The 27,840-nt window shown below is 37.2% G+C and overlaps 2 protein-coding genes across 4 annotated transcripts; one reads left to right on the top strand and one right to left on the bottom strand.

Moving 5' to 3' along the window:
- Positions 1 to 49: 49 nt before the first annotated feature.
- Positions 50 to 19,399, top strand: LOC127662725 (protein Jade-1-like). 3 transcript variants are annotated; one of them, XM_052154015.1, is made up of 11 exons: positions 50 to 191; positions 1,815 to 1,898; positions 6,102 to 6,172; positions 6,370 to 6,527; positions 6,883 to 7,067; positions 7,183 to 7,394; positions 7,480 to 7,647; positions 8,357 to 8,473; positions 8,834 to 9,334; positions 10,170 to 10,287; positions 16,485 to 19,399. In XM_052154015.1, exons 2-11 carry the CDS (start codon positions 1,850 to 1,852, stop codon positions 17,453 to 17,455), a joined length of 2,550 nt encoding a protein of 849 aa, XP_052009975.1. In that variant the 5' UTR covers positions 50 to 191; positions 1,815 to 1,849; the 3' UTR covers positions 17,456 to 19,399. The 3 variants fall into 3 exon arrangements, with proteins under 3 accessions (XP_052009975.1, XP_052009977.1, XP_052009976.1); XM_052154017.1 differs by lacking the exon at positions 50 to 191 and adding an exon at positions 238 to 422 and having other exon boundaries at positions 16,485 to 18,435; XM_052154016.1 differs by lacking the exon at positions 50 to 191 and adding an exon at positions 1,080 to 1,227 and having other exon boundaries at positions 16,485 to 18,435.
- Positions 18,574 to 27,347, bottom strand: ncmap (non-compact myelin associated protein). Its single transcript, XM_052154038.1, has 4 exons — positions 27,067 to 27,347; positions 22,284 to 22,390; positions 21,770 to 21,854; positions 18,574 to 19,690 (listed from the first exon to the last, which is right to left on the bottom strand). The coding sequence occupies exons 2-4, from the start codon at positions 22,375 to 22,377 to the stop codon at positions 19,417 to 19,419; spliced, it is 453 nt and encodes a 150-aa protein (XP_052009998.1). The 5' UTR covers positions 22,378 to 22,390; positions 27,067 to 27,347; the 3' UTR covers positions 18,574 to 19,416.
- Positions 27,348 to 27,840: the final 493 nt, after the last annotated feature.

Raw genomic sequence — 27,840 nt, forward strand, 5'->3', positions numbered from 1 at the left:
AATCGATTCATTTTGTAATCGATTCCCAGCCCTGCTGGTAGCGAACGAGGGACGCAGCTGTAGCAGCACGCATACGTAACCTGGATGTGTTTTTGTTGGGTGGAGGCAAGTCGACTACTCAAACTATTGAGCAAGCACCACCGTTTAGCTACCTAGAAACGCCAACGCTGGAACAGCAAGGTCGTTTATATGTAGGTACACTCCCGTTTCATTTTCGCTGCAATATGGATGTTTTTACAGATACGGTCTCACACACGTACAATGTTTTCCAGGATTTCCGCGAGCTCTTCGTGCAGATGGTCCGTTGCGAATGTAGCACGTCATTAAAATGGCGCCAAAAGATTAATTTCAGAAGCAGCTGGCGGTGCCCTAAATAAATTTTTCATGCATCTGACACCTTTATTGATTGCTATAAGCCCCAGGTATGGTTTGCGTTGATGTTTGATAGTTACTTTGAATCAAGCTGCTAACCCTGTATGTATGTATGTATGTGTGTGTGTGTGTGTGTGTGTGTGTGTGTGTGTGTGTGTGTGTGTGTGTGTGTGTGTGTGCGTGTGCGTGCGCGCGCGTTGAAGCGTCAGATCGTAAATAAGGCTTTTTAATAAGCAAACGACACCACACAGATTTCCATATATCGCAGTTATAGATGATGCATGCATCGTGAATATTTTAGGGGACAATATAGGGGTGGTGTTTGTAATTACATTCCGCGTGTCATGGTCTGGGCTAGTCCGGACTCAGTTCTGCATGATGGTATGAAATTAACGGTAGTAATTTCTTAGTAAAATATTGTAATCGTGTGTATGTAGTTAATAGTTAATTCCAGCAAAGTTCGTTTACTCGTGCATTAAAATGTCATTTTCTGGACGAACGTATGTATCAAAACACGGGTTTCTTGATACATTAGGTTGTACTTTAAATTGACCAATATCAGTATAATTATTAGTTATTATTATTATTATTAGTTCAAAACGTCAAAATGTGGGGAAAATAAATATAAATAGTTTTGGTTTGAATTTTGAACCGGCATTGGAATGGACAGCTATAGGACGTCAAGGGGCGTGGCCTGTCAGCGGCGTCGCATTGTATATTTGTGCTGCGAGCTGTGGTTTATGTGCTACTGGATCTGAAATACGTGTTCATTGGTGAAATATTTTATGTGTGTCAAATCAGGATCATCTCCTGCTTCAAAACGTGCCTAAACCTAACAGTCGGTTAAAAACATGAGTATGTTTACTCCTTAGTGAAACTTGCTGCCATTTTTTTTGTTCTGTTGACAGTTGAGAGACGTATGTGTTATGCCGTCATATTTATGATTGCTTTCAACAGAACTTTGACAGTTTGATTTTAAAAACACGCAGAATCGGATATTTATCTGATCAAACATAACATTTATAGTATTTTGATTGAGCATAATGATAAATCGTCTAAGTTTTCGACTACGATGTTGGTACATCTGCTCTATAACTAGGGATCCTGTTTTGATTTTTTCGCTTACTTCACTTGGTTAGATGCCATGTAGTTGCTTGATAACAACAAAATGGTAAACTATTAGTTTGTTTAACCCCAAATGCTAAGCTAACATTTCCCATCAATAATGCATTTGTGGGTCATGTATGACAGGAAATAACTAATTGAAAATACACTTTTTGGTGATTTAAGATCAGAATAATTTAACCTAAGTCTTCTATGCTGCACAGTCTCAGTTGACTTTAGTCTGTCAAGTTCTGGCTGACTGAATGGAAAGCAGCAGTGAGCTGTGCAGGATCAGTTTTCAGGAATGTTCTGCTTATGTTTGATCAACCTCTCTACAGATTTCTGGATCACTTGAAGGCCACGGCAGCTGATAATGAAGCGAAGCCGTGTCCCGAGCACCAGTGAAGACTCGGACAATGGAAGTAAGTAGACCCACTCTTCTCTAGTACTAACTTGCCCAGATAAACTCCTTTCCCTTCTGGTAAAATTTAAAGGTGAAGTGTTTAATTTCTGAGCCACTAACCGCAGCAAAGGGGATTTTTACACCAAACAAGTTAGAAATGATACCCACGATCTGCAAATGCTCAGAAAACCCGCTATTAGTTGAGCCACTGTTATAATAAAAACATTGCAATTCCATTTGCTTCTGATAGTGGAACAGAAATTAAAAACTAAACCTTTAGGTGCCTGTAATTTATGGAAACATTCAGCCCTTTTTTAAAAATAAAAAACATAACCCCCAACAACTTCTAATGGAAAGCTGTTAATCCTTAAAGTGCATCTAGTAGACCTTTTTTCACAGTGGCACCATATTTGATTTTGACATTTACTTGCAGTCTCTAAAGCAGCATTATGTAAGATTTCTTTGTTACAATTAACAAAAGTTAATTATTGAGTGAGAACATAAAAAACAAATCCTGTTCAAAACCCTGTCTTTGTCTTATTCACTAGAATAATGATTTTTATTTAGAGCTGCAGGGTCAGACACGAAATCGCAGTCATACGTCATTCATCCTTGCATGTTTATATCATGTCTGTAAGCTCATAAATAAGGTCTGGCTGTGTTGCGTGAGTGTCAGGGAAGCAAGTGTGACAGCTGTTTGGTTAGAAATCATTCTCCTATTGGATTTTTAACTGTTTGGCAAAGTTGTTTACCTGCTATAATGCTTGAATATGTTTTTTGGTAGGGTTGTTGAAGCTTTTATTGGTTGTCATGGTTTAATGAATTGAACAATACTCATATGTTTTGTTTACTGATCACGACATTTATTTATATATATATATATATATAAGTTACTGTTACATGTTTACTGATATTTAAGACTTCAGGGTATTTTATAGCATTGATTGTTTCTAGAATCCCTAAGTGTGTGTGCCACTGTTGTTTTATTTATTTTTCCCCAGTCACAGAAAGGCACAAGTTGTCACTTTCCATTGACCTTTCTGTTTAAAGGAGTAGTTCACCCAAAAATAATTAAAAATAATTATCCCAAAGATAATTTACTCACCATCAGGCCATCCAAGATGTATCTGTATTAGGATTTAAGATTTTTAGTCGTGTGGATTACTTTGATGTTGACTAAGTGTGCTTTTTGGACTGTCAAAAATTGGTGTCCATTCATTTGCATTGGATGAAGCTAAAAACCTGGGATAAAACCTTGTGCTGAGTGACTACAGCCAGGTCTCCTAAGCAACTAAATTGGCCCGGTTGCTAGGGAAGGTAGAGTCACATTGGGTAACCTCCTCGTGGTCGCTATAATGTTTGGTTCTCGCTCTCGATGGGGCGTGTGGTGAGTTGTGTGTGTGGATGCTGCGGAGAATAGCGTGGGCCTCCACACACATTATGTCTCCACAGTAACGCTCAACAAGCCACGTGATTAGATGCACGGATTGACGGTCTCAGGGTTCTCGCTCTCAATGGGGCGTGTGGTGAGTTGTGTGTGTGGATGCTGCGGAGAATAGCGTGGGCCTCCACACACATTATGTCTCCACAGTAACGCTCAACAAGCCACGTGATTAGATGCACGGATTGACGGTCTCAGGCGCAGAGGCAACTGAGATACATCCTCCGCCACCTGGATTGAGGTGAGTCACTACGCCACCACGAGGACTTGGAGCACATTGGGAATTTGGCTTTCCAAATTGGGGAGAAAAAAACCTGGTATACTTTTCTAAAAATCTTAAATCCTGCTCTGATGAAGAAAGAATGTCATATACATCTTGGATGGCCTGAGGCTAAGTAAAATATCAGCAAATATTTGGGTCAACTATTCCTTTAAGCAGAGTGAACAATTTAATGTTGCATCTAAAACCACTATAGGTGCAAGGTAGATCCTCATAAATGTATACTTTTTATGTCAATTAAAGTCATATCAGCCAATTCACAAGTTTCACCTCTTATTTTGATATGTAGTACAATAAAAAACTTAAATGTGTATTGTGTAGTGGATAAAACACTTGAATACTTTTATATATTTATGTTGTTTATCTTAAAGTAAGTAAAATGTCAGTTATAAATGTCTAAATCAGTGTTTCCCAAACTGGGGTACGCGAGGTGACAATGGGGGTATGCGAATACCATTCTGAGATTTACTGTACTTTCAATTTCATCTCAGTTTAAAATAACATTCAGACCCAGTTCATGTATTTCTCACTGGCAAAAATTATTTTGTGTGCCCTCTAGTATAGAAACACCAAAATGGTAGTCATAAAGGTCAGAAAAATATGCAATGAGCCCTATCTTTTGCGGTTAAAAAAAAATGCATCTACTCATGTGTCGTGCCTCACACAATTATCCATTTTCCCCAGCTCAGTGCTAGGTGACATAGCTTAGTTGTAGCAAGTAAAATACTCCACTGTTTTACCAGACTCGCACATGTCAGTCATCCATGGGTTTTATTTTTTTTTTTCCTAGTGTCTTGGATTACGCATAATTTAAAATCATTAGTTTTCCATTTCAGATGCCATTGTAGAAATTTAGTATTTAACAGTCAGCCATGATTAGTTTAATCAATCAGTGAAAGTGTCAAATAACAGCACAGTTACTGAAAATAAATTAGTGTTTAGCTGGTCAAGGGATTCTAGCATGGCAGCCCCTATGTGCGGACCCTCACCAAGTAGAATAAAAGAGCTTTTATAATGTTATTGATATGACTGGAGTCTTAATTTTAATGTGAGTGGCATTGATTTCCTACATTTATTGCAAAATTACAATTCATGTCTTTAGGAGTTGAACTTTTTTAATGAGGGAAAAATAACTGAGCGCACCTTTAAACATGAATACATTAATTGTTTTAGAAATATGTTGAAAATGATGTACACTTGCATAAGATGAAGCAAATAAGAGCTGTTTAATTTTACATGCAGTGTTTCACCTCTTCACGGGCACTATGTTGTTGACAGCACATGAAAACCTGTGTGTTGGGACTGTTACTACCACTAGTAATAACGATAATAATAACATGTTTACTTTATAGAGTGCTTTCAGCCCATGCTCAAACATAAAAGTACATATAAACTAAATAAGCCAACCAAACAATAAAATAACAAGCACAATGCTTACCACAAACAACAGAGCCCGAGTCAACCATAAAATCCAGAGTGATGATGGTGATATTTTATTGATAAACAGGAGTGTGATCCACCAGACGGTCTGAACAGAATGAGTGCAAATAAAAATAAAAATGTCCAAACAGGAGGAGGTCCCTGCTGGAATTATGATACAAAACAGCTACTACCTGCAGCTTGTGGCTCCACTGTCACTGTCCATCGTGCAACGACACGCAAAAATGTGTGTAAATTGAATACAATAATATCCATTATAGGGATGTGTGTAGTATGAGATAGATAAAAACACAGACAAAAAGGAACAAAACAAGATTAAAAAAAAACATTAAGTTTAAAGAGGCAGTACTTAGTAAAGAAGTTTGCAGGATCCAGGACGAGAGGTGTCAGTATAGAGTACAAAACCACAAGAACTTCTGTGACCGATGGGATGAGGAAAAACCTGCTAAAATCTTACGGAGTACATCTATAATAGCATAGAATCTAATTTCCTACAAATAATCTTTCTAAAAGTTTTTTTTTGAAATATATATATTTTTTTTGTTTTTCTCAACGTTTCATCAGCAGAATGATCCAAAACTATTTAAACAACAGTACGCCCATTGAAGAGACTGTAAGTCTATCCCTCACAGCCTCATTTTCATCAAAAATTAAAGATGGCACCACTATAAATAAGGTCCATATCGGCACTTCTTGAAACTAAAATTACCATTATTTGCTTGCCATTATGCTTTTAATAACATTAATACTACCTCTCTCTCAGCATCTTCAACACAATACATTGCTGTTTGAAATGCTTTCAGGCTGGATGTATGCCATCAATATTTTCGGTGATGTTCTGCTTATGGTTGAAAACATGCAGACAGAGAGTGTGGACATTTTTTTATGTTCTACAAGGTCCAACAGAGAGGCTACAGACTAGGCTAAATTTGTGTAATTTGATGTGCAAGCCAGTGTATCAGAAATATCATTATTTTTGATGATTGTGTTTAATTGCCCTTTTATTCAGTGGTAGTGAACACAGAGTATCATGCATGAGTATGTTTTTCTGTCTCTCTCAGGTAACTCCACATCCTGGTCTCAGCACTCCAATTCTAAACACAAGAAACAGAATGGGAAGAGACCGTCAGAGGTACAGTCCATTTCCCCGCCATATACAGTACACACAGAATCGTCACACTTATTATACTGCCACACAGACGATCCTAACAGACTAAGATGATATGCTTTAAATATTTTTGTTTTGTAATGCTTTGGACTCTCACATGCAGTTTTGCAGTGAACACCTATTCTAACAGTTACAACTCCTCCATTTTCTTCTTCCTCCAGGTATTCAGAACAGACCTGATCACAGCCATGAAGCTGCATGACTCATACCAGCTGAATCCTGAAGATTATTATGAGTTGGCTGATCCCTGGCGGCAGGAGTGGGAGAAAGGGGTTCAAGTCCCTGTTAGTCCTGAATCCATACCACAATCTGCAGTGCGGTACAGAGATTAACATCTCTCCTTTTTATCCAAACATTTTTGAGAGTGTGTGCCATTTATGAAAAAGTAATGTTTCCCCAAATTATCCCTTCAGCTTCCATTTTTCATACAAACAGAGTCCCATGCCATATTCATGCCAGTGGTTGAGCCAATGTTGCTGTCAGGATACTCAATAGAGCAATGTTTTGATAGAGCTAAAGTTTAAACTTTTCATGGAAATTAACCTAATAATGGTTGTCTCAGCAAATAAACTGGGACAGGAGAAAGTATTTAACATAGAATATCTTACACACCTTAAAAAACTGACAACATATGCTTATTCAGTTGTTTTGTTTATTTTCATGCTTTTATACAGCACTGTAGCTGAGAAATGCCCCGCTGCTTTGTTCATCAGACCGAAGAAGTTCATTCGCTCCTCTGAGTCATCAGTCCTGGGATACGTGGGTATTCAGACGTTAGCTGATGGCATGTGTCGATATGACCTGAATGAGGAGGATGTAGCTTGGCTACAGATCGCTAATGAAGAGTTCAGTAAGATGGGTGAGAATATGAAAAACAATGGGAAATTTTCATTTATTCATAATGCACTCAAAAAGTAAATGTCTTGTACAAGCTAGTGGAAACAATTGTCATACTAAAGTAAACTGATTTGTAGGCATGCAACCCTTGGATGAGCTTACAATGGAACGGGTCATGGAGGAATTTGAAAGGCGTTGCTATGACAACATGAGGCATGCCATGGAGACGGAGGAGGGGCTTGGCATAGAGTATGATGAGGATGTGGTGTGTGACGTCTGTCAGTCACCTGATGGCGAGGACGGCAACGAGATGGTGTTCTGTGACAAGTGCAACATATGTGTGCACCAGGTGTGTGCATGTGTGTATGTGATATTTGCCAATGTTTCAATGCATATGTGTTCCATGACTATAGGATCCATGTATCTCCCCACAGGCTTGTTACGGTATACTGAAGGTACCGGAAGGCAGTTGGCTTTGCCGTACTTGTGCATTGGGCATCTTTCCCAAATGCCACCTGTGCCCTAAGAAGGGCGGAGCCATGAAACCCACCCGCAGCGGAACCAAGTGGGTCCATGTCAGCTGTGCCCTCTGGATACCAGAAGTAAGCACTAATCTCAGCTAAGAGTGTATCATGTACAAAAAGCATTAAAGGAGACAAAATTACACATGCACAAATTAAAGCTGAAGTATATTATTTCTGAGCCACCAAATGGATTTGCAAGAATAAACTTTGTTTTCAAAACAGCTTTCTGAAATGCCCCCTGTCTGCCAGTTGTCAAACAAAGAGATTGTCCTGCCCCAACTCACAAATGGTTTAGTCAATGTAATTGTGATTGTATAAACTGTTTGCTTAAAACAAACAGAGCAATTTTCATAGTGCCACAGAAAGACAGTCCTTACATTTTTTGAGAACATTAACCAATGAATGGCTTGCATATAGTTGTCGCTGCATATTAAGCTGGGATGGAAAGTATTTATCAGTATTTTTCTCAGTGTGTTAAATGGGTTGTTCACCAAAAAATACAATAAAATCTATTACCATTTATTCATCCTCTTTTATTCGATGGAACACAAAAGGAGATGTGAAGCAGAACGACAGCCTCAGTAACCTTTCACTTTAATTTAATGGAAAAAAGGTGCAATTAAATTAAATGTAGATTTGACTGTTGTTAACGTTCTGCCTAACATCTCCTTTTGTGTTCCATGGAAGAAAGTAATTCAGGTTTGGAACAACATGAGGGTTAATTATATTTTTCATTTGAAAGTGTATTTATATGAGCTCAGACTGGTCTTTGTTGTGCTCTCTCTAGGTAAGCATTGGTAACCCTGAGAAGATGGAGCCTATCACTAATGTGTCTCATATACCCAGCAACAGATGGGCTCTCATTTGTTGTGTGTGTAAAGAGAAAACAGGAGCTTGTATACAGGTACACATCTCTTATATGTATCTTTTATTCTGTTATAAATACAGATACTTCAGCTTTCAAAATATTTCTGAAGTGTCAAAGTGCATTTTAGACCAGAACGATGGCCTTTAGAACACAACTTTTTCTCAGTGTTTTACAAATGTTACCCTGGATGATAAAATTACATAATCAATAAAGTTAAATGCAGACTTGATATATATAGTATCAAGGCATCGAGTGAGTCACAATCCCAAATGTAGCTTTACTTCTGGTTTGAATGTCTCAGTTATCAGTAATAGTGCCAAGAATTTTATTTCTCTCTTCCAGTTTTTAATCCCAAAATCCTTCCTTTCCTAAACACCCCTCTTTTCTCTCAACTAGTGTTCTGCCAAAAGTTGCAGAGTGGCGTTCCACGTGACGTGTGGTCTGCATTGTGGCTTGAAGATGAACACAATCCTAACAGAGGCGGATGAAGTAAAGTTCAAGTCCTTTTGTCCCAAGCACTCTGGTATGGACTGGAATGAGGAAGAAGGGGATGAGGAGAGAGGTAGAAATGAGGGAGTAGATTTCTCTTCCTCTCAGCCACGACCCACTTGTAACCCCGAAGAGACGAGACTCAGTGAGCGCAAGCTTAGAGTCCAGCAGCTTGAGGATGAATTCTATCGCTTTGTCTCCGCTGACGAAGTCGCCGAGCACCTGCAGTTGCCCCTGGAGATGGTGGACTTCCTGTTCCAATACTGGAAGTTGAAGAGGAAAGTAAGCTTTAACCAGCCACTCATCATGCCCAAGAAAGAGGAGGAAGACAGCCTTGCCCGGCGGGAACAAGAAGTGCTGTTGCGTCGGCTCCGCCTCTTTACCCATTTACGACAAGATCTTGAGAGGGTAGGTAGCACTGAAACTGAGTCCTGCTGTTGCCACGTTACCTTGGCACAATATTAAGTGGACAGTCGATCCTCACCTCTAAAATTGCCTTGGATCAATATTAGGGGAGACAGCAGCTGCCAAGAACAGCACAGGTCCATTAGACAGGAGGTTAAACCTGCCAATCCCAATCCTTCCTCAGTGATTGCAAATAAGCCGTGTTTCAGACAGTTCAGGTAGAGGTTTTTGTGTCTTCATGACAGACTAGTGCCTCTTTGTATAATTTCAAAATTTATTCACCTCAATCCAATTAACAATGGGTTGGAACTGAAACTTACTGTCTATATATCATACATTTCCCCTGTAAAATAGGAACTAGTTATCCAACCAGTAACCCAAAATAAATCAGAATTAGTATTGTCAATTTAATTTATCTTAAGGTGGAAGTCAGTGTTTTCAGTGGTGTCATCACTTAATGTTTTGTAACACACTTCCTTCCATCACACCATTGCAGAAGCTTAAAATGTGCATACTATTATTCTCTGAAATACTAGATAATGAGAACAGACATCAGTAGTGAACAGAGAAATGTGAACAGGAAGGAAGCCTCTCCTCTTTTACAGGCAGTTTAATCCAAACAAACATGGAGATGAGTGCTTTTTATGTGTAATTTAAAAGGATTAGAAGATAAATTAAGTGCAATTCATGACTGATGCATCTTGTCTTCAGTTAAAGGAAACTCTTCTAAACTTAACCTTCTATACTCAATACTTGACAAACAAATTAATTTGGTATTTTTAGAGAAAAGTATGGTCAATGTCATTATTGTGTTTTACCTGCCTATGATTGTGTTTAGGTACGTAACTTGACATACATGGTCAGCCGTCGGGAAAGGATCAAACGAACCTTATGCCGAGTGCAGGAGCAGGTCTTTCATCATCACGTCAAACTGCTTGAGCAGGGACGTGTCGCTGGTGAGTATTTATATGCTTTATGTAGACCTGTCAACGCAAACCCGTAATTTTGTGTGATCTAAAAAAATGATGTGTTAAAAAAAATGTATGCAATAAATCATGCCTGTCTGTACACAAATTCTGTAATAAGGAATTTTCCTACCAGCAGAGCAATTCAAGCTTAAAGTACACACTTCAGTTTTTGTTAGTAGCAGTCAGCAGGGGGGGTGTCCAGTGTTACAAGCATACTTACTGAGAGCAGGCTGCAGAAAATGAGCCTTAGTATTGCAGGACACATTTTTGTGTTCAAATACAGCTGGACAGAGCAGCTGGATTGATTGTGTAACTTGACACATCCTAAAACCACAGCCTTTATGACACAAGACACTGAATATCCATAAGACGTGAGGTAACCAAAGTCAGAAACTCATAGTGTCAATCTGATGCATATGTACATAGTGAAAAAAGCACAGATGAAATGCAAAAATGCATTCTGTGAGAGCACCTCTATAGCTGCGTTCACACTGCCGGCAACACAAAACAACCACATCTCATTAATTGTCAATGAGAGCTGGCGACTACTGGCAACACGAGCGATGGCGATCGGATGTGGGCGTGTCCAGCGACGCGACAAAGTTGAGAAATACTTTATGCACATGATGAGCGAATTTCGGGAGCGCCAGCCAATACGAGAGAAGATGGTAGAGCTCACGAGATCCTAATATTTAATAATAATATTAATTGTAAAGAAACAGTGCTGTTTAGACTTTACATACACACCAAGCAACCTAACTGTCAGCCACTGGAGACATGCAGCGACAAAGTAGCTGGCAGTGTGAACGCAGCTTAAGTCTTCCCCTGACAGATGGTTTCCCAAACTTTTTTTATCAGCTGAACCCCCTTGACATCAAGTGCCCCCTGATATTAAGTAACGGTAACCTTTGGAAATATAGTACATGTTACATCTTTGCACTTGCATTTTTCAGATTGTTTTGTTTTAATAACCCTTTATTACATGTATTCACATGTATGTGTTCTTTTCTTATAATATTTACGCTGGCGGCTAAAAGTTTGGAATAATGTAGAGATTTTGCTCTTGTGAAAAGAAATTGGTATTTTTATTCACCAACATGTCATTCAACTGATTACAATGTATAGTCAGGACATTAATAACTTGAAAAATTACTATTACAATTTGAAAAATTATTTCAGAACTTCTTAAACCACTTCAAAGATTTCTCATTAAAAAAATCCTGCATGTGCATTAATTAAAGCTTTGCAGATCTTTGGCATTCAAGCTGTCAGTTTGTCTAGATACTCAGGTGACATTTCACCTCATGCGTCTTGTTGGGCACTTCTCATGCACCTTACAGTCTAGCTGATCCCACAAAAGCTCAATAGGGTTAAGATCCATAATACTCTCTTCCAATTATCTGTTGTCCAATGTCTGTTTCTTTGTCTGCTTCAAAAGTGTCTTTTTCTTTGCAATTCTTCCCATAAGACCTGCACCCCTGAATCTTCTCTTTACTGTTATACATGAAACTGGTGTTGAGCAGGTAGAATTCAATGAAGCTGTCAGCTGAGGACATGTGAGGTGTCTATTTCTCAAACTAGAGACTCTGATGTACTTATCCTCTTGTTTAGTTGTATATCTGGCCTTCCACATCTCTTTCTGTCCTTGTTAAAGTCAGATGTCCTTTGTTTTTTAAGACTGTAGTGTACACCTTTGTATGAAATCTTCAGTTTTATGGCAATTTCAAGCATTGTATAGCCTTCATTCCTCAAATCAATGATTGACTGACAAGATTCTTTTTTTGGCATTTTTGACCTAATATTGTCTAGGGCTGGGACGGTTACCGCATTACCGCAATACCGCGGTCACGTGACTCCAACCGCGGGTCTGAGCTTGTCACCGTCGTCACCGCAAAAAAACCATTGGCCTGCACATGTGTGCACGTTGTGTCTAATGACATGGATTCGTTGTGTCTAATGACATGGATTCGTTGTGTCTAATGACATGGATTCGTTGTGTCTAATGACATGGATTCATTGATTCTAATGATATGGATTATGTCTAATGATATTAGCCTACATGGATTCAAGGTTTTCTAAACAAAATTTATCAAAATATGGAGCAAATCCGACCTTTCGCGAGTTGGGGAGCGCAATGTTCCATGACACATAATAACATTCCATTTGTATTAGAGATGCGCGGATGGGCTATTATTATTTAATCCGCAACCGCATCACAAAACTCATCTGTCCGCACCAACGTTTTTTGAAAAATTTTCAAAACCGCATCCGCGGCGCTGACTGTTTTAAGGTCTGAGCGATGCAAGGCGCTGCTGCCGCGAGGCTAGAAAGCTCTTGGCTGTTCTAGAAAGGAGACTGATCCAATGCAGCAAAGATATTTTAAAGGCTAAAGTCCCTAGTAGGCTATAGCCTATTGGCTATGTTGTATCCCCAGAATATCAGCAGTGAAGTCCGTTTCCGATTGGCACAGGGATAAAAATAAATAAATAAATAGTAACGCACATCGGCAAACCTGACTACTAGGCTACTGTAGCCTAAAATTTTATCATTTTGTTTTGAATTTTTTTAAAATGCATTTTAAGATTTCTATTTATTTCTCATGTCTGTGAGGCAGTAGGCCTAGCCGCCGAGTTTCGGTTCATTTATGAGAGAGCTCACGCAGCAAGAGATCGCATCGGCGCTTCCACGTCCTGCTGCTGATTATATGTCTGCTATATTTGCTTCTTATTTATTAATTCCAGGCAATTAGTTAATGAAACAGTGATTAAAATTAAGATACAATTTATACAAAACGAAATTTTAAGTTAAAGAAAGGCTTTCTACAAAACAAAACTTAATAAAGTGGTCAAAATCATGTCTGACCCATCTTCAATGCGAATGTATCTGAGAATAATCTTAAATAAGGAAATCTATACAGTGATTGGTTCATGCCAAATTACTGCTTGATGAAAATTTGACTATTTAAAATTGTGCTCGTTTTTTTCTTCGGATGTAGGTGACAATATTTAAAGTCTGTCTATCAAAAGCTGACTTCTGATGTGTGCGCCAAAGTCTGTCGGGGGTACTTCTCTGATCCAATGTAATGTATTTAATGCGGTTTACCGCTATACCGCGGGAATATCTTGCTTTTCAGCCGCGGTTAGAAAAAATCCATACAGCCCCAGCCCTAATATTGTCCTTAAGACATGCCAGTCTATTGCATAATGTGGCAACTCAAAAACAAAGACAATGCGTCATTTAATTAACCAAATAGCTTTCAGCTGTGTTTGATATAATGGCAAGTGATTTTCTAGTACCAAATTAGCAATTTAGCATGATTACTCAAGGATAATGTGTTGGAGTGATGGCTGCTGGAAATAATGCCTGTCTAGATTTGATAAAAAATTACTTTTCAAATAGTGATGGTGCTGTTTTTTTACATCAGTAATGTCCTGACAATACTTTTATCAGTTGAATGCCACTTTGGTGAATTAAATTACCAGTTTCCTTCCGAAACAGCAAATGTACAATATCCCAAACTTTTGGCTGCCAATGTATGAATTTTATTTTATTTACCATTGACATTTCTATTCCAGTCTGAGATTGCACAACATATAATGAATATCCATCACAGTTGTTAAATTTATAATAAAAAAATTGTCTATTTAAACTGTCATTTCTGCTTTAATTTCCCTGATTAGTTTTATAAACGTACTGTCTGTCATTCCATTTGTGTACCCTATGTACATTTGATTTCTTGATATGATATAGACAATATTTTAATTTTCAATAATAAAAAAACACTTTTCATAGAAATAACATAGCCATATCTGTAGCAATCATTATAAACTGTGGTGAGGGGGACATGTCACTGTACTTCTAGAAATATTTTAAGGAAATTAAATATTATATTCATATTTTTGGAAATACATTATATTTTTAAAGTTTAGACATGCAAGGAAACAGTAGGCGGTCGTCTAATCGACACAATTAAGACCCAGCAGAAGTCTCTGTCAAGTGGTCGCTTCAGCAGTGAACTGAACCAAAGCACAAGCGGTTACAGTACATTCATCACCTATTGCTTTTCAAGACTACAGGGTAAACAATGTCAGGTTAATGACTTTTAAATCATGATTGTGTTGCGGATAATTAGTCATTTTTATGTCATACCTTTTTATGAATAGTAGTACACCATTTACTATTGCAGTAAAAAGTGGCATTTTCTCACCGTAAGTTGCATGAGCGTGCGCACTCTCATGCTCTCTTTGCACATACGCAGTGCGTGCAGGGAGAGAGAGAGCCAAGAGAGAGTGTTAACAAACCTGATGATGGTTAAAAGGAAAATTTATGTGATTGGTTTAAGTGGAGTTCTTGTTGTTTTATTTGTAAAATGACGGAGATGTTGAATCTGTCAGTGTTTTTAAAATTGGCAAATTACAGAATTATTTCGGTACGCAACCACTTCACTCTCTCACGAACCCCCTGGAGTTCCCCTATGAACGCCCAGGGGTTTGTGAAACCCTGCTCAGACAGACTGACAAACTCCGTTTGAAACATTTATTGATTTGGACTGTAGGCCTTGTAGTCGTATGTTCAATAAAATGGAAAAAAAAAGATTGACTTCTAAAGACACATTTTGTATTGTCTAATCAATGCTTTAATTGTCTTTAAAATGTATTACATTATTGTCTGCCACAATAATGTAATACATTTTAATGATCTGAATTTCTATTTATTAAATATATTTATAATTTTAATATGAACAATTTTTAATTGAATAATTTATGTTTGTTATTTTAATTTTTATATATTGAATTGTCTTTATTATTGGGGCTTCTCTGAAAATATTGATAAGTAAATTTTTTTTATAAATTAATAGGCACATCATGTAGTTCAAATGTTTCTAATATACACTGGCGGCCAAAAGTTTGGAATAATGTACAGATTTTGCTGTTTTGGAAGGAAATTGGTGCTTTTAATTCACCAAAGTGGCATTCAACTGATCACAAAGTATAGTCCGGACATTACTGATGTAAAAAACAGCACCATCACTATTTGAAAAATGTGATTTGTTTTTATCAAATCTAGACAGGACCCATTTCCAGCAGCCATCACTCCAACACCTCATCCTTGAGTAATCATGCTAAATTGCTAATTTGGTACTAGAAAATCACTTGCCATTATATCAAACACAACTGAAATCTATTTGGTTAATTAAATGAAGCTTAACATTGTCTTTGTGTTTGTTTTTTAGTTGCCACAGTATGCAATAGACTGGCATGTCTTAAGGTCAATATTAGGTCAAAAATGGCAAACAAGAAACGGCTTTCTCTAGAAACTCGTCAGTCAATTATTGTTTTGAGGAATGAAGGTTACACAATGCTTGAAATTGCCAAAAAACTGGAGATTTCATATAAAGGTGTACACTACAGTCTTCAAAGACAAAGGACAACTGGCTCTAACAAGGACAGAAAGAGATGTGGAAGGCCCAGATGTACAACTAAACAAGAGGATAAGTACATCAGAGTCTCTAGTTTGAGAAATAGATGCCTCACATGTCCTCAGCTGACAGCTTCATTGAATTCTACCCGCTCAACACCAGTTTCAAATACAACAGTAAAGAGAAGGTGCAGGCCTTATGGGAAGAATTGCAAAGCAAAGCCACTTTTGAAGCAGAAAAACTAAAATAAAATATTAGAGTGGGCAAAGAAACAGACATTGGACAACAGATAATTGGAAGAGTGTTATGGATCTGAACCCCATTGAGCTTTTGTGGGATCAGCTAGAATGTAAGGTGCATGAGAAATGCCCGACAAGACTACAGGAAGTGTGGGGTGAAATGGCACCTGAGTATCTGGACAAACTGACAGCTAGAATGTCAAGGATCTGCAAAGCTTTCATTGCTGCACGTGGAGGATTTTTTGATGAGAACTCTTTGAAGTAGTTTAAATGTATTAGTCATTTCCATGTCCTGACTAAACATTGTGATCAGTTGAATGACATTTCCTTCCGAAACGATCTGTACATTATTCCAAACTTTTGGCCGTGTGTGTGTGTGTGTGTGTGTGTGTGTGTGTGTATACATACATACACACAAGCAGATTTTGTGACAAGTTGCCAGCTTTGACTAGACCCATTTAGATCTACCACAATTTCTCCTTATCTAACCGTTTCACCTTCCTTTTACCTCTCGATCACAACATCAGGTGTATCCTCAACTAGACGTTTGGAGGAGGCCATGTTTTACTTCAGCACAGCACATCCTGTGCTTGCATCCCCCCAACCTCTGAAAGGTCACTGCGGGCAGAACAGTGCTCTGGGCTCTGCTGTTCAAAATCACGAGAAGGGGGGCAGCCATTACAGAGTCTCAAAGCATATAGAAGCTGACAAGCCTGCAAAGATGTCCAGACTGGAGAACTTCGTCTTGAAGAACAGTCCCAGATCTGTGGGGATTGTTGATTCAGGCTCTGGAGGTTTCAAGATTCAGAGAAATGAGGCCACAGCAGATTCAGCTACAGTGAACCGTTCAGAGAGCAGGCTAAGAGGAAGTGTGAGCTTTGAGTCTCATCAAAGAGACGATGAGACAGGGCATCCCCTAGAAGACCGGAGCAGAGGGAGTAGCAGCAGGCTCTGGGAACAGGTATCAATGAAAGACAAACTAAGGCAGTCAAAGTCAATGGAGGTTACAGTGAAGAATGAGACAGAGGAAGACAACATGGATGACAGATTGTCGCTGTCTCACAGCAGAACTACTGGCACTTCTAGTTCTGTAAACGATACACCAACCACTTATAATGGATCGCCAAGAAAGACAAGCCAACATCAGGGAAAACTGGTGCCAAATAGAACGACTGCGAGGCATCTGAAAAACTGGGGAAGTTTCAGAATTCCTAAAAGAAGTGACAGAGCAGCAGGGGGAAAAGATGGACCGGAAGGAAGTGATGTGGCAGACCAAAATGCTTCCCTAATAAAAATGTATAATACAAGTCCAACTTCCTCCCCTCCAATCAGGACCCGGCTCCGGACAGGAAGTGAGAACAGAAGCCATGAGGGAGAGTCTGATCATGACCAATCAGAGCAGGGCAAGAGGTGTCACACCCAAAGACTTCGAAGTCATGATCCAATGACTAGACATTACGGTTCTGATGTAATCCAACATGGAGTTCTTGCATCATGAAAATTGTAACTGACATTTATTCTATGTGCCCAAAAAAATCTATTATTTTTCTTCTGTTAATTTGCTCTTCAATGAAAGCAGCAATTGGTGGAATAATATTTATTTTTCTATTCAGTAATTTTCTGCTGTTGCTTAAACTATTCATTTTTGTGTGTATGTAAAACCTTTGCTTTTCCTTGTTATGATCCTTCCGCTTTAGTGTGCAATGCATACGTGGAGAGGTTTCAAAGACCAAACAATTGACTGATAAAGAAGTGAAATGTCTTTTGCTTTATACTTTCTTAATTATTAGTTCAACACTTTCAATCAGGTGAAATTAAGTTTCACATGTATTGATTGATGATGTGCACTTATGAGGTCATCTAAATGTTACCAGCATGAAACTGAGCCAGTTTGGCTCGGCTGTCTTAAATCCCATAGAATTTGAGAATTTCTCAGAAGAACTGAAGACTTAAAATGATCTGATCACAACAGTCTAATTAGTGTCCAAAATGTAGGAAAGCTTGTTTTAATTTATTTCTCACTATTCTGCTAACTTAAAAGGCCATTGTGTGTTGCACATCTGATATGTGCCATATTTATGGCAACTTTTCCTTCTCAGGTAAAATCTGCTTCTATTTGTACAAGGTTTAATTTATAGTGTCATATATATTCTTTTTTTATATATATATATTTTTTCCCCTTCCAAACAGTGTGTGTAATAGGACAGGTCAATGCCTTATATGTACTCTCTTTAGTCTCCAAGTCATTACTTTTCAGAAAATAACAAAACTACTTTCCATTTAACAATATTCTTCAGCAATAGATGGACACTATATTCAGGCAGACAAATCCACTCTCAGTATGAATTCTGAAATTATGAGACAAGATGTACATTTGCAGCTTTGATCAGGTAGATTTTTCACAATCATTTAGTTGCAGTATCCATTACCTTGTATTTACAGTACTTTTGCACTTGATATTAAACAATAACTTAAGACACTATCATTGTTCTAACAAAGAAACTTGCATTGAAAGGACTAATCTTCTTGACATGGATGCCTTGGAGTACTGAAATAACATTTGTTCTTGGATTTTTTTCTAAATGGCTGTAAATGTCTTTTCTGGCATATTGTGAGATGATCTAATGAAAAAAAAAAAAGTTTATCTTGTGCCTGAGTGTTTCTGTTGAGATGTTGCACTAAAACATTAGCCAGAGAGCTTGGTTTAACTGTTCTCGAAATAAGTATTTCTACATGTTTATATAATCAAGTGCTGCTGTATTTTTCTTGTTTTTTCTTTTATTCTCATGCAATACCGTAGTTTTGTTGCAGATTGTGAATAAACTTCATTGAAGTTGTCTTTGGAGATGTCTGGATCTCTTTAGAGAAATGTTGAACTTGAATAAAAACAACTTTTTGCATGGTAACCCACAGTATAATATTTGAATGTGTTCACAGAAAACAGTAAAACTTGTAAGAGACTTCACTCTACAGAGAGTGCAAATTACATGGTTATACACAAACTATATACTGTATATTGGACATCCTTTATCTGTAGCTGAAATCTTGCATCATAGAGGACCAGAAGCAGTGCCCAAATCTGTTGTTTTACCAAAAAAAACTGTTTTCTGTTCATAGCAGTAATGTATATTGTTTAGCTAAAATATTTTATCTCCAAATCCAGTGCTAAGCATAAAAATATAGTTGTAAGTGGTGGGACACGTTGCTAGAACATTTGTACCTGTTCCTCAAGTCCTTCATTAAAATGTATAGGGTCTTGGGCTTTCAGTGATGCAATGCCTGTCTAGAATGTCCCCCAAAATTCCACAACACCCAACTTCGGATGTTGGACCAGAGTAAATGTTCGGACAGTTTAGTTAATGGTAACAACACGGATATGAAGACCATTTTCCATTGGGCTCTATTATGCTCTGTTCGTTGTTCATGTGCTTTAGCACGCGTGAGTGTTGAGAATGTGTGCTATGTGTTATCAACTGATGGCATGTCATGTATCGTCACACTAGTTGAGCCACTGTTGGTGCTAAAATGCTCCCCGTTACTCCGCTCCAAGTTTCCCAGATCCACCCGAGGAATGCGGAATCCATTCTCTAAGATCGCGGTAGACTGCACGCTTCCAGTCATTGAGTTTGCGCCCAAGTTGCTCATGGCCATGTTTGTGTTTGTGGTAGCTGATGACACCTTCTTTCGTGGTTTGTTTGAGCCCCCTGCCAGCATCCTTTTCGCGTGGGCCCTCCTGTCATGAAGTTTGAGGATGAGGGGAAAAAAGAATAAGTAAAAAAGCAAACTGCAAATCAAATTAGTTTTTATAATAGCCTACTTGGAAAATGTTCTTATGGCAGCAGGAAGACATTTCTTAAAGGAATAGTTCACCCCAAAAATGTTGATTTTATTAAATTGTGGTAGCAATACTGAAAGGTATAAATATGACTTATTTTTAAAGTTTGGTAGGTTTTTAGGGTTACGCGTTGCTGTTTCTCAATATCAGTTCTTTATGTACTCTTTTGACGTCGTCATCCACTTCCAAAATAGAGGTTGTTAATCTACAATTTGGAGCACATCTCAAAATTCACATAGACGTGTTCTACGTTCCTGTTTCCCTAGGTCGCTCTTTCAAGGAAGCTACTGTAGGTAAGACCAATTTTCAAGAGAACGCAAGTCCATTCTTTGCATTCTAGCATTGAGAAACACAATGGAACTTTAACGGAATGGCCACCGTTTGATGGGAATGGCAATGAGGCTGTAAGGCATCCTTTTACGGATAGTCTCTTCAGAGGGATGTACTGTTGTTTAAAGAGTTTGGATCGTTCCGCTGACGAAACATTAGTGTAATCAAGCAGCGTAAATCAGGCAAACTTTTTTATATTTTCTATTTTTTTTTTAATTATTTACTGTAAACTGATCAAATTATACTTTGTATAATATTACCATAATGTTGATTACAAAAGAATAGTTACCACAGCTTCAATGGGGTTTCTAATTCAGCGCCTGAGGTAGTGACAGGCCTAAATTTGCCATCTTTTACTCTTATGACTGCCCCATTCTGTCTCTATTTTTCTTTTTTTGGAAAGTTGTGAAAAAGCAGTAGTGAATTCTTTCTTTAGCTGTTGGAGCAAATGGAAACACAAAAATAATATTTGCTGAGCTCTCCCATTCACCGCTTTGTACATTTTCCCTGCAACTAGGGCTGGACAATAAAGCGATCTCAATATTTATACAAAATTTTTAAAAGAAAACTCAATGTTGATGATAAACCTTTGAGTAATTTTCCATATTTAGCCTATGTTCTATGTCAGTAAGTTAGATACTAGCTAGATATCCGGCTAATATGATAGATTTGTGTACCAAACAAGACAGCATAGAAAATGTAATACAGTTATCAACACTATTGCTGTTTATTGATGCTCTATTTAGTAAAAAAGAAAAGCATGATTCATAGAGCTGTCACATTTGCTTAATTCCTTAAACAGGCAAGAAAGTCTTTCAGTCGATGTAATGACTTAATGAATTATGTCATGTGCAGGTTGTGTAGCTGACATATCTTTGGAAAATTAATAATGAATGACAATTAGGAGAGTCAAAAGTCCACTGAAGATGATGAAATTAATTGAACGTTTTGTTTGCACTTATTTTAGAGGTTTAACAAACATGCGGAATGCCTTTTCCTCCACATTATAGTTTTTTATGAAATATAGTTTGTGATAAATATCAAGATCGAACAATATGAAAAACAAATACTGTGATAACAATTTTGTCCATACTGCCCAGCCCTACCTGCAATAGTTTCTTCTGCATTCAAAGCCTGGAAATGTGAAAAAGCTCCACAGAATATGAAGTAAATTGACACGTGTGCCGCCTCTGAAACTCCTGTAAGTAATTCATTCTGGAACCGACACTGCTTGTATGATACTTTTATATTGCTTTTGTCACCTTTTTGAAGCTTGAAAGCTCTTGTCCCTATTCATTGTAATTGCATTTAATAGAGCAACCAGTGCATTCTTTAAATTGTCTCTTTTTGTGTTCCACAGAAGAACGAAAGTCATGCAGGTTGGAATGACATGAGGGTGAGTAAATGAATACAGAACTATTCTTTTAATTGACAATCTTTTCCTTCCTGCCCTAAGAACACTTAAGGTAAACTCATATGTGCAAATGATTTGGAGAATCTAAAGTGAGGCTGGTTGAAATGAATAGGTTTTTGTCTATTTTTAGACACGTTAAAAAAACCTCAATATAAAAATAACCTGGTATTGTAATGGGCCAATAACCTCATGGTATGTGATTTATAATGGGTTGCATCAAAATGTTGTCATACCTGTTGTACGTCTTCAGGACTATAAGCAAAAATGTGAGAATGATGATTATACCAATGACGATGACAGCGATCATGGCTCCTGAGCCTGCGAACACAAGAAACAGAATCTTTCAGTGTGTATTGTAAACATCAGGGTTTGGGAAGATCATTTATAATAACATGCTCCACACCGATCACACTTAAAAATGAATGAAGTCAAACATTTTCAAGAAAAGAGATTAAGACATATTTGAAGCACTGAGAATATTGTGTACAGTATGTTAAAACAGAAAGCACAACTTTAGGGTTGTTCATTCATTATAAAATGAGGGGAAGGATAGGACAATACTGAATACAAAATATAATGTGAATTATTTGAAGCATGTTGTTGAACAGATTTCAGGAAGTGACACTGGGGCATTCACATTGCTGATGCTATCAGATGTCTCGCTCTAGAGTTCAGACTGTCTCTTCATGTATGTACAGTGTGCATCTGTATGTTAGAAATATCATAATATTATATGCGCTAACTTACTCTGGGTAAGGATTTGTTCTCTAGATTTGGTGATGGCCGTGGTGCTCTGTAATGTTGTGGATTGAGTCACAGACACTGTGGCAGCTCTTTGCATCTTTAGAATTATCCTGAAAATGAATAAAAGATTAGAAATCAATAGAGTCACATGAGACTAACAAGGAATAATTGAATAATGTTTTCTGTATGCTCTACAGATTTAACAGTACAGAAGAAAGCATGTTGAAAGGCTGTTTGTCTCATACAAAACAAACAAGTTAATTAGTCCAAATTGTTGCTTTGGGAAGCATTTCAGTTTAATCACACTGTGTGATGTTGTATGAATGACTTAGAGATAGGCTACTAATTCAAAACTTGAATCATAATGCTTTACAGCTTCTGTTCTGTTTGTTTTACATAAGCATATTATTTCAGTAAATCTAGAACAATTTAGAATGTCAGGCCGAATGTCTATAACATTTCTTAAAATGCATTAAGAAAACAATTTGTTGAAGCTTGGGATGACTATTTTGTCCATTAATCTGTCAGCATTTAAACAACCACTTTACACCCATTAATTTGCTTAGCTCTCATATCTTCAGCCTCATCTGAGCACTAACATCACTCATAGTAAAACACTCAACAATAAGTCCGGCTCTGTCAGTGTTTTGGATGTTTCTGATGATGCATTAGAGATCTGAAAGAGACGTTGTGGGGAAAGCTCAGGACTTTTAATGGGAAGGTTGCTAGTTTGATTTCCACAAATTCCAACTTAACCCCAGCATGTTCAAGAAGTATTGTCCCTGTAATACGTTTAATTTAGGGCAGTGATTCCCAATCAGGGGTACTCGAGCAGGTTCTAGACGTTATTTGAAAATATTTTAATTTTGCTTCGTAAATGCTATGAAATGAAAACTGTTGATAAAAATATTGGAGAATTAAATAGTTTTTGTGAATGCCTTGACACATTCAGCTTCTTTTAAGGAAATCATAATATGAGTCAAAAGGAACAATTCATGTTTGGTCATGATTCTGAGTCTTACTGATGGGGCTATGGGGGAAAGTTGAAACTGCTGTAAGTCGTTTTGGATAAAACTGTCTACTAAATGACTGCTTACTTAAAATAGAACTGATTTGATTAAGGTTTGGGGTTTGCATTCTGTGAACTCTGTCATTGTGCATCACTGCAGTCGTTCATCAAAACCACAAAATTATAGAGCTGAAACTGACTATAGAGTTTCCTTTACAGCAGAATCAGTGGAGCTGCTTCAAAAGAGAACAACATTTGCATCAGCTATAAAAAGCTGAAAAAACTGGAACCCAGAAGACATGGTTTTATGCACATATAAAACTATCCATTTCCCCCCAAATTACACCACCAAGGGCATATATTATTAATTCTCTGGAGGGGACATTCCTGAAAATGACATGTTATTTGTCAACAGATGAATGTAATTTGCCCCTTTCATATTTAGGCAGTGGTAAGTAAACAAAATAATATAGATCTGACACAACAGAGATTGAATATTTCACCATTTGTAAAGCAAATAATATATACACAGTTGCCAAGTTCTTCCTTTTTATTTTCAGCACAACTTCGTAAAATAACCTCTTTTGCTCCAGACAGCCTGTACGTTATGTTCAAGGTTGTTTCTCATGAGTTTTGCTGACAGAACCAATCAGTGTTAATGGAAGAAAAGTACAACTCTACCTGCAAAGAACAGCAAATAGTTGTAAATTCTGTTTGCTGAACTACAAGGTGAATCATCAAAGGACATCAGTATGGAGTCCAGTTCTGTTTCACAACACCATAAAACTTGCCATAATACACTCTTTGATTTCAAGTGTCAGCCTGTGGCAATTGATTTAATTTATAGCCACCTTAAACTCTCAAAGATGAACAGCACAGCTGGGACAGAACTGCACTCGCCATCAATATTTCTGGAGTCACATCTTGTCAAAAAGTTAAAATGTACTTTTTTAACTGGATAAAAGCTGATTATGACATTTATAGTTATGCAAGATTACTTTCAATTGGGAAAATGGTAAGAAATAAAACAATATCTTGATAAGGAGAATCATGGCTAAAGATAAAGCCAATTCAAGGATTCATTTTAGGATTGTTGCCTAAAAATTTACAATTTATCAAAACATTTAATTTTATCTGATATACCAATTCATCTCTTTGCCCACATCATTTAAGATATTCTGTTTGTATTCACCAGGATTTTGCTCAGAAAATATTCAGAATCTTTCAAATGTATTCATATTTTTTATCAATATACATCAGATAATAATAATAGTAACTTATTTTAATAATTATAGTAATAATGATTATTTTTGAAGGTAATTATATAGTTAATATTATTTAATAAATAATGAAATAATACATAATAACTTAATAATTAATAATTAAAATCAGAATTATTAAGAATGAATTATTTCTTAATTATTTCTACTTTAATAAAATATTCAGTGGTGTATGAATCGGAATATATTAATTAAAAATTATGTAAACAGCTTTTCATGAAAGATGCCATCTTTAGATGTAAAAGGAGAAAACTGTCAACTGTAACTCAAGCTACCTTGTATAGGGGTTTAGATGGGTGAAATGTAATTAAATGAACTGATAGATAACACAATTTGTATTACATTCTCTGGCTTCCCATTACATGTCAACTGGTTTAGGATATAATGCTAATGAATCATTGTGTGTGTGTGTAAGTGGGTGTATTGTAAATGAATACAGTATGTACTTCCACATATCTGACTTCTCTTTGCATATTTAACAAATCAGTTTTTATTGTATTTTGTGCAGAAGGGAATAAAGGTGAAAGGCTAAAGTTAATTTTCAAACTCAATGATCTTTTCCACACATTAGGTTTTTCATTAAAAAACAGTCATTTTCGTATAACCTGTACAATGACATGATTATTCAGTGCAAGATCAAAAGGGGAGTTTCCTTTCTGTAAAGAGTTTAAGTACATTCTAAAACACACCTGTACTGAGTACAACTGTAGATGGGCTCATCTGATGTGTAACCGCTTGATTCAGTCACATAGTGGCAATAACCACTAAACGTTCTCACTCTCTCTCTTCTCTCTTCTCTTACTTTTAATGAGAAGGTGTGGTCATAATGAGTTTCGAAACATCTATAACATTGGCTTCATTTACATATTTATTTCAAATTGGCTCTTTATTAAAATATGTTCTCTGATTTAATGTTATCTAGTTAAACTATAATTAAAAATAATCAAGTTTGTCTGTAGTCATGGAGTGTGACGTCATCGCTTTGGTGAAATCAATAATTAGATGCTATAAAACAGATCAAATTACATTAAGATGGAAAATAGTTCATCTGTAAATCTCCACCTGAAAAGTCACTAGTTCATAGGTGTGCTCACATTTGTCTGGCCTCCAGTGCACGTCACAGAACTGACTACAACCTTTCTACATACAAGCTCTGATCCCTGGCCTAAATCCTCAGTTCCCCAAGCTCAAACAATGGCCCAATTCATCATTTTCTGTCACAGGTATGTCTCTGTCAGAGACTGAATTCTTAAACCTGTACTTCACCCACTCACTCAAAAACAATCTCAAGCCTCAAAATAGTGCATAGATCAATTAAACTGAGTCTAAATTAATCCAGCCTGACTGTTTTTCACAGGAATAGACTGTATTGTTCCAATACGCCAGGACACAAAAAGACATTCACTACGTACAAAGTGTACTGTGTACACTGTGTACAGTATTCACTTGTGTACAAAGTCAGGTTAAGGTTGCACATCACATCAAAAGCGGGTGGAAAAGAAAGTGAAAAAGCAAAACTAGAGACTCTACATTATTGTCTGTTTGTCATATTCTCAGAACAGAACATCCTCTCGGGTCTTCTCAATGACATGGAGAACAATCCTGCTTTAGTTACTACCTTTAGCTACTGCCTGACAAATATCTAGAACATTCCTGTATTAATATAATAGCAATCATATGATCGGATGTTAGAAACCATAAACAAAAAGAAAAAAAGAAAGACAAAACTAGCATCCAAATAAAAATGTGGTTTTAGTACTAGATCTTCTGTTATCTGACAAATTACCTTTAAAATCAAGATTTGAAACAAACAAATATTGCTATATTTTAACCTAATGAGTTGAGTCACTTTAGGTTTACAGCTATTTTTAGCTTTTCAACAGAGACAAGATAGACAGTATAGATGAAGTGATGGAGGCACTGATGTCTAAAGCACATTATTGGCAATTATTCAACTCACTTTGAATACACACAATCTGTACATCTCATCCACTCTGTCTCTTTTACACATGCACACACACACACACACACACACACACACACACACACACACACACACACACACACACACACATACATGTTGGTGCAGCTATCATTATGAGGATTCTTCATAGACATAATGATTTTTATACTGTACGAACTATACATTCTATCCCCTAACCTAACCCTTTATAATAACCCAATAGACATGTCCTCATAAACCACATTTATAGCATAATACCCTTGTAATTGCCAGTTTGTAACCTAAATAAGTCCTTGTAAACCACTTAAACCTGCCCACACACACACACGCACACACACACACACACACATACATCCCCCGAAAGCAAGTAGCTAGAGGAAACCCTCAGGACACCCATCCAGAATTAGCAGATGCTGAAACCACAAATACCCACTCACAATTGATGGAAGAAAGTTCAAAGTGATAATGGATCATATATTTATAATATAGACAGGGTAAATTCAGTTGTATATTTCTTTAATGCTTTTTGCTCACCTGTACGATCAGTCCACGTTGTGGAGCTTCTCTCTCTCCACAGAATCAATTCCTCCACTCCCACTTTAATTGACCGAGATGAGCATAGTCCACACACACCTTCCCTCACACACACACACACACACCGCTGTCAACACAGCTGAGACTGAGAAAAACTAATAAAAACTAGAAATGAGTGAAAATTCACTCTAGGTGTGATAAAATAAAGACAAGCGAGAGGCTTCAAAAGCGAGAGATGGTTTCAGTCCTTGGCAGAGAGGTAGAGACGACGTTCCTTATCAGAGTTCTCTGGACTGAAAGCGGCAGCTGGTTTTTCAGGTCTGGCCTGGCCCCCAAGGTGTGCCACATTCACAACACCATTCACATGCTCCTGTCTCAGTCACTGCTCACCTTTAATTAAACACACAGGATTTCACATTGACTGTCTCTGATATTATTATGTGATGTTTCAGTAGTAAATCATTACAGGATTGAATTGGTACTTGTGCTGTAGCCATGCAAACAAGGGCCAGAAGGTGAGCTGATGTGGTTTAGATTATGTCTTATCAGTCTCATCAGATTCAGAACCAGTGCATCCCTAATCATCACACAGTTTCAGATGATTCAAGCAGATACCAGAACATTTAAATTGAAGTTTTTATTTAACATTTTCAGTTTAACCTGTTGAATACCCTCTTTTTAATGCATTGTTTAAATGAATACTTAAACCAAAAATGAAAATTCTCATGTCTTTCAAAACCTGTGACTTTCTTCTGTGGCACACAAAAACAGTTA

This window comes from Xyrauchen texanus, chromosome 22, assembly GCF_025860055.1.
Source record: "Xyrauchen texanus isolate HMW12.3.18 chromosome 22, RBS_HiC_50CHRs, whole genome shotgun sequence".
In the NCBI taxonomy this organism is placed as follows: Eukaryota; Metazoa; Chordata; class Actinopteri; order Cypriniformes; family Catostomidae; genus Xyrauchen; species Xyrauchen texanus.